The 15,238-nt window shown below is 41.6% G+C and overlaps 1 protein-coding gene across 3 annotated transcripts; it reads right to left on the bottom strand.

Annotated features, from left to right (window-relative positions):
• Positions 1 to 1,330: 1,330 nt before the first annotated feature.
• On the bottom strand, positions 1,331 to 14,849 carry Drep2 (DNA fragmentation factor-related protein 2). Of its 3 annotated transcripts, none has more exons than XM_028302500.1 (4): positions 14,640 to 14,849; positions 3,074 to 3,170; positions 2,383 to 2,556; positions 1,331 to 2,298 (listed from the first exon to the last, which is right to left on the bottom strand). In XM_028302500.1, exons 1-4 carry the CDS (start codon positions 14,640 to 14,642, stop codon positions 1,352 to 1,354), a joined length of 1,221 nt encoding a protein of 406 aa, XP_028158301.1. In that variant the 5' UTR covers positions 14,643 to 14,849; the 3' UTR covers positions 1,331 to 1,351. The 3 variants fall into 3 exon arrangements, with proteins under 3 accessions (XP_028158301.1, XP_028158300.1, XP_028158299.1); XM_028302499.1 differs by having other exon boundaries at positions 14,721 to 14,849; XM_028302498.1 differs by lacking the exon at positions 14,640 to 14,849 and adding an exon at positions 4,499 to 4,603.
• Positions 14,850 to 15,238: the final 389 nt, after the last annotated feature.

The following is a 15,238-nucleotide window of genomic DNA, read 5'->3' as shown; positions in this document are numbered from 1 at the left end:
TAGTTACAACCTCTTTTATAACATTCAATTTATTTATTAATATAATTTATTATATTTTATCTATTATATACGAGTGCTCTCTCTGAATCATCGTCCTATGTTTTGGAACTAAACGCCTCCTGAAGGCGGGGTCGCGGCTCGCACGGGGCCGGCCACCGCACTGCTCAGTGCCTACTCCTCAAATCCCAACTCCTCCCAAATTATTTGCTGCCAATACTACTTCATATAACTTCCCGCCATAAATATATAATATTAGTATATTTTATTCACCTGAACATGTGAGCATATTACCTGCATCATTCAGTAAATTATCTGTTTGTGCTTATGCTGATACCACATATAAGTATAAGACGTACTACGTTTGTATATTTATTTATTGTTTTTCTTGGAGATGGACAATATAATTGCGATGTTATCAAATTTAGTTCTGAGCGGCAACAATATAAAATGCCACAGTTGCAGAAGTTATATGTCAGTAACTTATATCCCAAAACATTAGGCCAACACGAATGTGAATAAATAATGTAGCCGCAGTGCGAAAAAATAGGTAGCGGAACGGAACGGACCGGCAGGAACCGGAACTTAGACAGTTGCTGAAATGTTATATTATTGTAAATCGTCGCTAACACTTGTATAATTTATTATAACTAAGAACATTGACGATTCTCGATGATAAACATTTGTGCTGTTGTTATGTCCAGTGACATCGGGTATAATACACATCGTACGCTAGAGTGAGTGGCCGGCGCGGACGAGGCCCGCCCGGGCACATAAGTAATCACCTTAGAAATCGATAGGAAGTCAGTTTTACTTACAATAATTCCGCTATTTATCAACTAGGGATCGGCGGCGCGCCTCGCGACGCTAACGACGGCGCGAGACGAGTCCGCGACAAATTTCATAAAAGTCTCTAAACATTCACTGCGACATTCAATCTTCCTGAGCTCGCTGACGTTACTTCCTATCCAAGCCGCGACGCGCCTCAACAGAAACCGAAACTAAATCGGGGCGTTCCGGTGCACGGTGTGGATGTAAACTATTTCTCAAAAAACTGGTGGATTTTGCCGTGATTGGGGCTAGATATATTTTCAGCCCAGGCGCGTCGACGATACCAACTCTTCGTATGCTCGTTCTCCAATCTGGCTCGGCGAGCCGACCTCCTCTCGTCCATGTCTCGAGGCCTGGTTAGGCGGGACATCCGACGTGACCTGCAGGGGGAGGGCGGCGGCGGGGGCGGGTGTGCGGCGCGGGCGCAGTGCCCGGGGCGGCGCCCTCAGCGCGCGGCGATGCGGCACAGCGCATGGCGCACGGCGGCGGCGGCGGCGGGCACGGCGGCGCCGCACAGGCCCGATCAGAGTCTGTCTTCCTCTTCCTCTTCTTCCCCTTCGTCGCCGGCCTCCTCGTTCTCCTCCCGGTAGCCTGGGTGTTCACTGATCGCATAATAATTCCCGTTGTATATCACGCCCAACTCCCGCAGCGCGTCGCCTCTGATCGTCGCCTTGATGGTCCAATTGTAGCAGTCGTCCGATTCCGATTCGCGGTCGAGCCGTTCCACGTCGAGGATCTTCGAGCTGAGCCGCTCCAAGATTATGCCGATGTCCTTGATGGTGAGATGCCTCTTTTGATCCACGCTGAGCTGGTCGATCAGTAGAAGAAACTTCTCGGAGGTGACCGCCTCGTCTTCGACGAGGGTGTTCTCGGTCTCGCTCTCGGAGGAGTCTCGGTCGCCGCGCCGGGCGGACTCGGCGTCGAGAAAGCGCACGTGGCCCTTCGGCCGGCCCTGCGGGGAGGCCCGCGGCTGCGCGTCCTGGATGGGCGAGGTGGCGACGCTCTTGTGCACGGCGATGCGGCGGCCCTCCTCGTGGAGCGCGCAGCAGTGGAAGTCGCACTCATCGGGAGGGGGCCGCGCGGGCGGCGCGGGCGCGGGTGAGGCGGAGCCGGCGCGGCACTCGGCCGTGTGCACGTGCACGGCGCCCGGCGGGTGCTCCAGCGAGCCGGAGGCGCGGGACAGGCGGCCGCGCGGCGCGGGCCCCGGCTCGTCGTGGTTGACGACCGTGATGTGCGGCGGCGGGGGCTGCGGCCGGTCCAGCGACGTCTGGATCACGAGCGAGGGCCGCCGGTCGGGCTTGGCTTGGCGCGAGGGAGAGCGCGCGGCCGGTGACGCCTGCGGCCGCTGGTCCCAGTGCAACACCACCGTGACTCGCCCCTTGTTGTCCATGATCTTCCATGAAGGTGTTTCATCGTGCAGCTCGAGCGCGTGGATCGTCTCGCATACTATTTTTGGGATAGCCGAGATTGCTGGAATGGAGAAAGGGGGCATTTGATTACGGAACTCACTACGAGATAGATAAGACTAAGTATCTATTTTTGCTATGTACATACCAGCCTTGATGACGTCGACGCCCGTGGGATACCATCGCTCTCCCTGCCGAAGCAATAACAGCACGGTGTTGGGGGGAAGGGTTCGCCAATAATCGCCGTCTTCAACCTGCGTCCCGTCGCTCTCAAGCACCAGCCGCACCGGCTCACTCGCCGCTACCGATAACTTCTCTTTACCTGACAAAAATATGAAGTTTATCAAAATCGACGAGTCCTGGTGACCAAATATTCACGGGAAAATGTAAGCGACAGTCGCTTACGAAGTGCTACGCTCCAATGCCGGGTTCGCTGGAGCTAGTGACCGGTAATCTAACGGTACACTGAAAGCAGGTCAGGCGGAGCATCTGCGCGCAACATTATTGACCTGCTGCTGGTCCACAGGCGAGGCCACACGTCAACTGAGCGGCGCGACGCTAATTTGGTTCTAATTAGACCTGAGTGGAGTGCTGAGTTGCCATTGTTAGGAGTTATTATCAGCATTATTAGGTTATGTATTCTAGTCGAAGTTTTAGTCGACGTGCTCCGTTTGTTTTAGGTTAACGAAGCGTCTACCATCTGGTACCTAATTAGTACCAAAATATACGTTTTGTAGACTGCAACGACCTAATTGCAACCATGAAATGTGTAGTAAATCAGCAAATAGGATAACTAAGTTACTGGTTGCGTGCTTGCGTGTATACTATACTGCACTCACCTCTATGTATTAACTCCTCGAAACTTGTGACCACCAACCCCTTCCTTACGTTCCTCGAACTGTCCCATATCTTGAAAGGCCTCTTTCCTCTAACCTCCTGGGAAAGACAACAATCATTTAATTTTCAATATCATTTAACAAGAACTTATATTCTACTTTTACAAAATGAATATTATGTAGAGTCTCGTAATTTATCGGTCTGACAATCAGTTATAAATGAAGATATGCAAATCTCTAATATATTTCTTGCTTGATATAATATTAAAGCGCATCATTTTGGTATGGACCTCAATAATAAAACTAGTCGCAAATCAAATACTTTTCAATTAATACGATTTCATATTCGAAAGTGCACTAAATAAAACTAAGTAATTAATTAGTCACTCACTAATATGGGAATGTCTTGCTACTCAGATCATAATGATCTGAGTCTTGCTACTTCGCTACGACATAAAAATGTGAGCATTTTCGCCACTTTTTGTGCATTGGGAAATAGTGTCTAAAGACCTGTCACCATAAATTAATGTAGTGGCATAGCTCTAGATTAAATTATCTAAATAAGTAAATAGCATTTCTTTATGAGAACTTAACAATTAATCTTTTGTGCATTCTTCCAAAACAATTGGACATCAAGATGCAGTGGTGTCTAACTATGAATAGTTCGTTACATGTCAAGGTTGTCGAGCTCAAGTGGCGGACCACTAGTCGCAGAATAGCTCGTTAGGACTTCACACTTTGCACACTATAAGCGCACGCTGCTGGGTCATTTAGCAAAGCCTCCAGCTCCCAAGAGCCCCATCAACTCGAGTAGCTCTCACCGCACAAGTAAAGATATGTTACCAATGACTGAACTGTATATAGGGCACGTTTAAAAAACATAAGTCCAAGTGACATACCCCGATTTTTTTAATTTATAGCACATAATTCCAGGTTAAAAGCCAACTCATAAACAGAAACGTAATCCAATTACTCCGTCGTCAGTCCTTTCAAATCGCAACATATGTTTACTCTACAAATATCACCATTCAAACGAGCACGTGAGTCATCAACACTGTCATGCACTAGTAATCGTGAGTGTTAAGTTGTAATGGAGCGTTGCAACGCCCACAGGCCGGGCAGCGGCTCCGTTCGCAGTGCGTAGCGAGCGACGGCGGCCTGCACTGCCTGCGCCCTGCAGCGGTGCAACGCCCGACCCCTCCCCGCGGCCCCGCCCGCCCGCGCCCCGCACGCACTGTGCGTTGACCCACTGACATCGCCGCCCTACACGATCTTTAATCTAGACTTGTGAACTTCACAGAAAAGTAAAAACTTCGGGCTCCAACGCCCGGCCGACCGTTCGTTTTTCGTCGCAGATTATGTCAGTCATCCGTATAGACACATCCGTATAGAAACGAGGGTTGGATTTGTACATGTAGCCGCACATACCTCCTGTATTTCGACTATCATTGTGTAGTGATTGATGTGGCGGTCTGTGTGGTGTGTTCGCGTACGGTTGGATATAGGTGGTGCGGCGCGGTGCGCGCCGGCGGAGCGCCGCGGCCGCACTGGGCGCGAGGCGAGCGTGACCCGGTCGCGGCCCGCGCCCCCCGCCCCGCCCCTCACTGCAGCGCCGTAATCTCTTGATACTATGGTTGCCAGATGCCCGGGAAATCCGGGATTGTCCCGGAATTTTGCATCTTGTCCCGTGTCCAGTAATTCGACATTACTGTCCCGGATTTCCGAAAACCTAATAGTTTTGTGTCAAAATAAACTAATATACCTATGTAATAACAAATGACACGGCTGGCCTGCCTGTGAGTCCTATTATATACGTTAACGTACATTACTTATTTAATAAAAGTGTGTATTTGAAATAAATGGCATTTTTCTTTTAAAATACAAATTAAATCATTTGAGAAACCAAGATATTTTTACTAATGTCAAGTCCCAACACCGTTGTCCTAGTAGGATTGTCCCGGATTTGGTAAGTTTCCATCTGGCAACCCTACTTGATACCGTAAGATCTTCAAATTAGCGGTGATGCACTTTCGGTGCCTACAGTTTTACGCGGCGCTCCGGTGCGAATTAACAATGAAGGTTTTTGCGAACGAAAAATCCGCCAGATGGCAATACGTAGACGCGAGGTCCATATGCTGCATAATGAGGGCTATCGTTTTTATACTTAACAGTTGGCACCCCTGGTGATTGACAGGACCTTACTCTACAGTGGCGCCATCTTGATGAGTGCAAATACGATAGTCCTCCTACCACTTTAGCGCTCACCAGTTGGCGCCACTGTCTTCGCTACTAGCAAGTGACAGGACCTTACTCTACAGTGGCGCTAACTGGTGAGCGCTAAAACGATAGCCCTCATTGGTTATTTTTCACATGACATTGACAGTTATGTCAAAATCCACGAATCACGCAGCAGTCAGACACCACATCCACGTCCCGCCATCTAGCGGATCTTTCATTCGCGAAAACCCTCATTGCAACCCACTGGTGAAGCGGGGGAAATTCATTATGCGTTGTTTTTTTTTTAAAACTCAAAAGTTAATCATTGCAAAATCGTCATTATTTGTTTACATTAGTAAACTACTAAGTAAAACAACCAAGCCGTTTAGCTACGAACTACTACGACGCGTCGTAGCATGATGAAAATGAATGAAGATTTTGTTACATGTGTAATCACAGAATCGTCAATAAATCATCTCATTTTAATTATGAATACAATAAAAATAACTGTTTTCATAAATAACAGACAATAGCAGCTTACTATTGTAAACTTTTTGTACTGTGTGTGAATGAGAATATACCTTTGTGCTACGGCGCGCGTAGCTACGAAGTGTGTAGCTACGAGCCGTGGAGTGCTACGAGGCCGTAGCTCCGTAGCGCATAGTAACGCCTAGTGATTGTAGATCAATGATTTGCTACGAAGAATGTGGGTTTTGTTTTTAAGATTTTTGTCACTTCAGTGATCCATTCTCGAAGTGATTGCAAGCTATTGTAACATAGATGTAATATAGAAGTATAAAAAAACAAAAATTAACCTGCGGTAAGTAACTGCTTATTCTCGAAAATCATCTAGCATGCCGTAGACTTCGACAAAATAATTTCTAATAAAGCATTTTTTTTTCACATCGAGAATATTTTTGCGATTTTTAAGATTTTTGTCATTGTTTGAACTTACAATAGAAATATATAATTTTTATTTCTGGAAGTAATTTTTTTAAAGGCTTCGATAAACAACTGTATAAATATTAATTTGTGGTATTTATTGATTGCAAGTGGTGTAGTCAAAATATCATGTACGAGTAAAAGTAATTTCTCAATATAAATATAAACAGTTAAACCAATTTAATATTAATTACCTACTGGGAATTTCGGATCCTTTAAAGTGAATAAGGCGAAATTAATTCAGTAGTGTAAGTATGAAATATTAAATACATATAATGTATGTACTTATTTGTTTCACGAGCTTTTACTTCGAATATTTGATTTCTTAACGTGGTATTTTGTTTATTCATTAGGTACTGTATGTACGGCATAGTTACTTATGTACTTCCTGGACCGATTTTCCGAATAGTTTTTCTAGATAGCTTAAATTAATAAACCTCGCCGCGCCCCTGGTCTATTGTGGTCGTAACAAAAATATTTGTTAATGTTGTTGTCAGTTGTTGTATGTCAGCTAATCTACTCTTGTTAGATTGCTGGTGTTTTACAAATAACCCTGTATAAGTTTTTCAATTTGTGCTATTTCTCCGTCGTAGCAATAAAGGCGCTACATAATCGTCGCGCCTTTTTTATTTCGTACATACAATATTTTAATGTTATTTTAATTTTTGCTTTGAAAAACGTTCGTTGGTACCATGAGGCTTTAATTTATGTATATTTATAATTGAAAAGCGCTTTGTTTAAAATTCGAGTTGACTGATGTAGTATTACTACGAAACTGCTACGATGCTACGAAAAGCGTAGCATCGTGTTTTGTTATGTCGTGTCGTGTCTATTGGATTTCACAAATCTAAGGTCCGTAGACCGTATTAAGAGAGGACGCTCACAACTTGATTATAAGTCTTGCATAGATTCTGTCCTGTGATTGGTCTAAGTATTAAAATTCCCAATCAATGCCCTGTCTTTAATTAATGTACCTAATAAACACAACTCAACCACGACGAATGATTGTTTTACATAATTGAAACCCAAATCACCTAAATTAGGTAAAAGTGAGTGTTATCATATTATACACCCACTAGTTTTAGAGGGAGTGTTAGATACCGATCAAAAAATACATTTGTCACTATCGATGGCTCCTACGTATACTGGCGTAAGTGAAAAAAGTAAATTTTACAGGAGAGCCATTTTAGTGGCCAGAACCATATTTTTGGGTCATATCTTCTGACCTACTAAAACGAATTTAATGAAATTTCACATTTAGCCTTAACATGTAATGCTTTTGCTACTGCTGTTATCAATTTTTATATTTTTCTTATATATTTTGAGATTTTACGCATTGCCCTTTTACGTCGGCATATTTCTATAATTTCATGTATATTGTTCAACGTAAAGAGACTTAAATGACAACGTAAATATAATATTTTAAGCGATTACTCTCTTTATTTATGCATGTAATTATTTTAATTGTTATCATGTGCTATATCAATAATAAATCAGTTAGAAAAAGTCGTTTAATGTACCGTTTTACGTTTTAACGCAAATACGCCCATATACTGTGCTCGAGATTTAGTTAGGTCTTTTAACATAATGTGTCATATTTTAAAAAAATATAAATAACTTGAAAAAATCGAATTGCCTAAGGCGGGAATTGAACCCACGATGCCTTAGGCAGTTCGATTTTTTCAAGTTATTTATAATTTTCAAATTAGTTTGAGATGCGACTCTTAACGCTAAAAATTAAATAACTATATAATGTGTCACAATTTATAAATAAAACAATTTGCTAAATATTTTCATGGCTTTATTTAAGATTTGGATTATAAAAAATATATGTTTATGTAAGCAACTACTCGTATAGATTGACGAATCGTATGATTGGGCTTTATACGTGGCGTAGTTTTGCACATACGCCTATTTGCCTAAAATTTTATTTTGTATCTAATGGAAAAAAAATTTTTTTTTCTTACTGATGTTATAGATTAGAGCAAAGTGAAATCATTGCTTAAATAATTGGAAAAAGACGTAAGCGGCAGTTTCGCCCTTATACGTAGGAGCCATCGCTATAGACTTAGTATTAAAATTTTGACTGTCTTGATTTGATCCTAGAACCGTTACTCGACACGAAAGCTACCAAGCCATTGCATTGTCTGTCCAAACATACAGCTTTACGTTTCCGAATACGGGCTTGAGCTAGGAGCAACGAAACTTGGCACAAATAAGTAGCTGCGGGTCTTTGACAAGCAGCAGCCAACTTAAATTGCCCCGTTGAACATTTTAGAGACCGAGTTAGAGGTAGTTAAAAGAAAGAATTTACCTCATACCTACCTACTTATGTCCTCAAGTATCTTTATTTATATAGATAAACAGATTTATTTTGTCCTCAAGTAACATTTGAAATATGAGTGATTCAAATAAATCGTAAATTATCTCTATAAGTGATTGAAGCTCCACTTCGTTACCACCAATAATGACAATAGTTACAAAACATGTACTTAATTTATAGAAAATGTTTTCAAAATAAAGTATTTATAAAAGAAAGAAGTTATGCTATCTACTTATAATATAAGCTAAAGCGTCTATGTTGTGAGCGAAAAAGAACATAATCTTACCCCCGTTTCTTTTCCGAGGCGAGAACCCTTTATTTTTTACTCAAAAGTCCTTCTTAGAGTTATACTTTTCATTAGAGGCAGACGAATGAGGACTCGTATAAAGGGGCGTTTGTTTTTGCTGCAATATTGGACATGCCAGCGCCTGGAAATGGCCTCCGGAATGCTTGTGCGGCACGACATAAGTATGTTAGGTAGAACTGTTAAAATGTATATTTCAAGTGTTAAAGGTGCAGCACTTTTTCACTTTTAAATTTTATTGATATAATGTTGACTGCTTGCTTGATTGTGATTACAGTAATATATGTAACCGCCGAAATATGGGTGGAATAATTAGGTATTTGAAAAAAGTTACGATACTATCCCTTGGTGAAATCATCACAGCTTGTCTAGACTCATGTTCATATTTAATTTATCGTATGTTGCTATAGGAGAAATCATGAAAAATGATATCAACAATTAACTAAATTGTCTCTACTTTTTCGATGAAAATAGTAGCGTATAAATGTTACGTTAACATTTAGGTTTCCGAATCCGGTTTTTAACAGACTGGCAAAGTGTTTTCCGTGATTTTAAGCCGAATTTCAGGTGACTTTAGCATTTTCTCATAAAGTTCGTGATGCAAGTGCAATAACGGGCTGCCGGGAGGTTCCGCAGATAAAATGTGCGATAGTATCCCACCGACGTCTCAGTGATGGGACAAAGTCACGCTGTGTCGATAAATCATCTAAATGGTGGCATTTTTGTCGGTGGATTTACGTAAAAGATTTACGCATATAGTCTTGTATGAAAGTGTACGCAATCTCAATTAAAGTTATTTGCACGATCTTAAAAGTTCCACGTAACTTTTTTGCATGTTTTCATTAAGAAAATGTTCAATATTTTTAATGATTTACTATTGAGCACATTATTGTATAGTCAAAAGATAACAGTGAATATTTTTCTGAGCCACATCGATACAAGTATAGTACTAACAGCACTAGTACTGCATAAACCACATAGCAAGTGGGAAAATCGCTCGGCTTCCGCCGCCAATATCGCGCCGAGAACGTAGAATTGTATAATGTAAGGCGTGCCAGGACCGGCAAAAATGTGTGCACATACAGGCGTGCTTATATTGGCCACATTTTATCGATACTGTCTACAACACTGGGTATGGGTTGGAGGTAGAATATTGCCCGTCCAGTGAGCTAATATCGATGCAAAATGCAAAAGCGGGTGCATCGGGTGCCGTAAAGAGCACAGAATGTGTAAAAAACGTGTTTGTCGATGAAACTCTTTAACGCTGAATACTTTGAAATTACAAAAAAAAATGCATTAATGCATTTAGAAGCTTTAAAAGGCACGGTTATTAAAATTAAAATTAAACCACATGACTAATTTACAAACGCTATCTTATTCGACTGTTGATTTTTCGTTTGTCTAATTGCCATCATTTGCTTAGTAACATGCATAAATTCTCATCAGCATCGGACGGCTTTCCTAACTTGCCCATAACATACGTAACTTGCAGCTGATCTCGTATGCAATATTCATGTGGCAGCGATTCTCGATCGAGGCATAAATTAAAAGTTTTAACTCTCCTGAATAAATATTATTCATCAATTTGGGTAGCCTAGCTAACAACAAATAATTAAAAGAGAAAGAGAGAGATTAACGATTTTAATCCTGCGCTGGTTTTAATTATTTATTTTAATTTGCTTTGAAATCTGTCTGGTAAAATTGCCCTTGATGGTCTTCGATAAAAAGCTTTTGAAAGTAAATTCGTTTGAAAAATTTAGAGCTGTTTAATAAAATAAAGTGCTTATGATGCGGCTCGTTTTGTGGTAATGATTAAGTTTTTTTGAAGTATGTAAATATTGATTCTGGTTCACTTATTTCTCCATGAACAAAACTAATTAGAAAGTCATCGATCGAGTATTAATTCGTCCCGATCGGGGTCGGTCACCGAAAAATCCTTGGGAGGGATTTATGAGGCTCTCTATGGCGGATTATTGCGGAGGCCTTAGCGGACCGATGCGTCCGAGTATACGCGGATTAGAGACGAAGGGTTACGACGGAGGCCTACTCCGCAAAACGAATTCGATATACCATCTCTTTTCGTCTCTTCCGTACAGCGAATGAGTGAGTGAGAGAGATGAAAGGTTATAGAAATGTTTTTCACAATAGGGCCTTGACTGCTGATGCGAGTGTTAGCTTTTGTTTTTGAAAGCTTTCGCGTCGCACTATTTTGGTGAGGTTGATTTTGTCGTTTAGTCTTTTGGTGAGTGAACTTTGTTTTCCAACGTTTGTGAAATGTTTTCGATAATAAGTACGCAGGTATATGTTTGAGTCGTTTATATTATGCTGAATTAAAAAATCAGGAGAGTTAAAACCTGGCTCGTTTAAAAGTATTTTTAATTCTTAGTGGTAAGTATATCTATTTATCTATCTTGAAAAAGGAAGAAATTATGTTATGTAAAAAGCTTGCTTTTAATATGTGTCTATGTCATAGGGACCTTACAGTTAAAAATATTAAGATTCATCTTGATTTCGATCGTGTTGCTAAAAATGTGAAATACTTTTTTATTTCTATTTAAGAATTTCAGTCTCTGACGTCTCTCTCCAATAGGGATCGCATTCAAAAGAACCACAAATAGAAATATAATATAAACGGACAAGCGAAAACGAAAACGGAGCGTCCCCAAGCCGCCCCATAATTGGAAGGAATTTGAGACGATAAATAAGCGATAAATAGTCTATTAAAAGAAACGCTGATAAGGCAGATTAAATTCGCCGGCGAGCGGTGAACGGTGGAAACGTGGATTAAGAAACGCCTAAAAGAAACCATTAGCGATTGGTTTTCATCGACTAAACTGGATTATTTTTAAGTGAAATTTTAATTAGTTTCGTGAATTACATGCACATTAAGTTTCCTCTTACGAATACATAGTTTAACGCAGTAACTTATTACGAGTACATATGTATAGAAATAAATAATAATATCTTTCGTGAATAGTTTTTGGTCTCGTTTAATAAACCACAAGTAAATATTATTATTATTATTTTTCTCCACAATGAGGAAGCTCTTGGCCTGTATCTCACCTGATAGTAAGTGACGATCAGGCCAGCGAGCTTCACCCGCAATCCTCAGCCACGGAGGAACTGGCTATCTTACCTCTAACTGCCGGAACACTACAATGCTGTTAACATTGTTGTTATGGCGACAGACTTAGGTAAGATGGTGGTAGCTAGCCTGGCGGACTTAGAACAAGCCCCACCACCAACCAAACAAAATCTGCCCCCATTGGGAATCGAACCCTCTGCGCGATAATGATTCTACTTCCTCTTCCATCGTGTGGGTTATATTGTTAACTCTTAACTAGTGATGATGTCTAATAGGAGGTAGATGTACATACACGGTGAACTTGATTAAAAGCAAGGAAAGGAAAAATTAATGTCAATGAATCAGCGAGAATCTAATGACCGTAGTAGACAAAAAAAAACGAAAAAATACTTCAATGTAAAGGTATGTATGTGATTTTACACATACAAACACGAACCAACCCCAGCAGCCACTGGTGTTGTAGCCCCATGCCTGAACCACCAGGTCTGAAAGTCGTCACGATGATAATGTCTAAAAGTATTTCATGGAGAAATATTCCCATTGATGGCAAGTAACTAGTTAATTTAAAAAATGATGGTATTTAATGAAATAGGAACACTCGTAGATACAAGCTTAGATATGAGGGTGTGTATCTTATTGCGGACTAAAGGAATTTTGTCGCAGTTACCGTAGCCGAAAGCGGCTTGGGAGTATATTTTTTTATTTTATTTTTAGATATGAGGGTGGTGGTACTCTACTTACTAACCTCAGAGAGCAGTGCAGAAGATCACAGCGCGCGCAGGTTTCGATCAAGAAATAAGAATATTTTTTACTTTATCGTAGTGGCTAGTATAGTCTTATAACAACAAAGTAACTACGGCCCACTCGATAGAAGAAACTGTTATATGCCTGAGAGATCCAGTTAATTGTAAATAAAAAAATGTGAGATATGATCACACCTTGGCCTTTAATAGAGTGATCCGTATAAACAATTTAATTGCATTTCGAGAATAACGAGATTAACCAAACATTGTATCCAACGGTATCGGTGGCAAGACATGAAGAAACGCTTCGTATACCTACATACAAGTCCCGTATTCGATTCCCTGTCGAGTTGATTTTGATAACGTTTAACTGGCTATATTTTGAATGCATGGTAACCATAAACTTATGATTTTAATGTAACAGAGATAAATCTTATAGAGAATCAGTTGTAATTGTGGCGCATTATAATGAAATAAAAACAGTGTAACTCATGTAGGTGTTACTACTTTTGAGTACACAATACATATGAATAGTAGAACTTTTTTGGGTCATACGATAACATTTTAGTTTACGCAAAGGTCAACAATGTGGTCCCCAAATTATAATTACTATTTTGTCTAGTTACCCATTGATCCATTAAGTAGCTTGTGGGAAGATCCCTGTTTGATGTGAGCACAACAAAAGATGGCATTTAACATCGTACCTATAGCTATTACGAAATTACTTCGCTCATTATTTGAACTTTGCTCTTACATCCCACGTCTTGGGAGAACGTTAAAATTTTGCCTCTATGAAAATAATTTAGGTACTTTAAAGTTTTAAACTCTACTAGCGTTTGGGTTCCGAGTATCCATCCGTGGGATACGCTAATCTCAAAGCATTTTCGTTGCAATCATGCTAAACGTGTCATTATAACGCTAGCGCAACATAAAGGTGTTACTAAGATGCGCATCATTAACATACAAAAGTTATGTATTATGAAATAAATTAGCATTGTTTTTAACTTTCACGTCTGTTTCTTTGTAAGTTGGGTTTCGGTTTGGACACGGATGCCCGCGCCTTTAACACGCTAAAACTATGTTAAATTATTAAGAACTCAATAACATAGGTTAATAAAAGGTACTATTGTATTTACCTATATCTCAATATAGTTTTTTTCGATCTGTAACATTTTGGTTTAGTGTAAAATTGTTTTTCATTTATTTGAACGCAAACTATTAATATTAAAAGTTAAATTGGTAATCATTTGTAAAGTGTAATTTGGATTGCAACTTCACTAGTCCCATTCTTATTTGAGACCTAAATCTTCTACATTGGTTGAAGTACAAAATTTTCACATTGCGCTACGGTGTAGCATGATGGCTACGGGCTACGGCTACGGCAGTACGACTACGGCTACAGAATGCTACGACTCTACGCACGTGCTGACAACATCTACTCTCTACATTTCTCATGATATTATGTAACACTATCACATTAACTGCATAGGAACACCTCAGATCATTACATGATATCGCGCAGCCTCACTGCCTCGTCTGTTTGTCATTGTACCCTCTGGACAACACTATCCTAAATCTGATAAAAATAAATACTAATCGATATCAAAACTATAAAAGGCTTCCACTACATAAAGACACTAGGTTGGCACAGATTTTGAATAATGCAAGCTGCATGTGCAGCCAGCCTACGAGTGAAAAGGACGCGCGTATACGTGCGAGCGGGACGCCGGCTGCGGCACTGCCGCGTCCATGCTAGGACATGGGCTGGCCCTGCGCCTCTATATCTATAGCACATATCCACTCCTCGTCCACTGCACTGAATGGTGATCTACGAGCTGGGTGATGGTTTCCGAGGGGTGCATGCGGCGGCCTAGCGGGTCGGTCGGCCGGGCGCGCCCGGCAGCGGGTGAGGGTGAAGCGGTGGCGCGTCCACGTAGGGTGCGGGTGATAATAACCATGTCTGCGGGCGTGTCGGGCAGCGCGGGTTACATAAGCGGGGGCGTCATGGCGTCGGGTCGCCGTTCGCGCGCGGTTACCTCTCTGGCCATCGCGGCATGTCCGCCGGAGGCCGCGGGCGGCGCGCGCTCACGCCGCCATCGTCGAGGGCCAAGCCCGGGGCTCGCGTTGCGACTCGCGGAGCTCTCAGCGCTGCGCCGCGTGGGCGGCGATCGATGGGGGCCGCACGCCTGCGCGCCCGGAGCCGCCCGAGCGCGCCCGACGGCCCCCGAACCGGATGCACCCGTTACGCTATGAAGCTGTGACCCAGTTCGCGCGGGCACAGTGACCTCTTTCTCCTCCGTGCATGCGTTGCACTATTTAGATGGTATCTAGATAGGGTACAGCCCGGCAATCGGCAGTCGATGCATAACGAACTGTGAAATAAGTAAACTCAACGTTTGAGTTGCTGCGATGCAAATTGCGCGATTCGCTAACAATGTTCACTCAGATCTTTGTATTTTTTTTATTTGTAAACATTATTAACAGCTTTTGTAAGTTAAGTACCTAAATAACAAATACTTTAAAGACCTATTGATTTATTAAGGTAGGACCATGG

The sequence above is a fragment of the Ostrinia furnacalis genome, unplaced genomic scaffold (genome assembly GCF_004193835.3).
Source record: "Ostrinia furnacalis isolate ACB-3 unplaced genomic scaffold, ASM419383v2 OfSCF1130, whole genome shotgun sequence".
In the NCBI taxonomy this organism is placed as follows: Eukaryota; Metazoa; Arthropoda; class Insecta; order Lepidoptera; family Crambidae; genus Ostrinia; species Ostrinia furnacalis.
The sequence above is the reverse complement of the archived record's forward strand: the minus strand, read 5'-3'. Positions and strand labels throughout refer to the sequence as shown.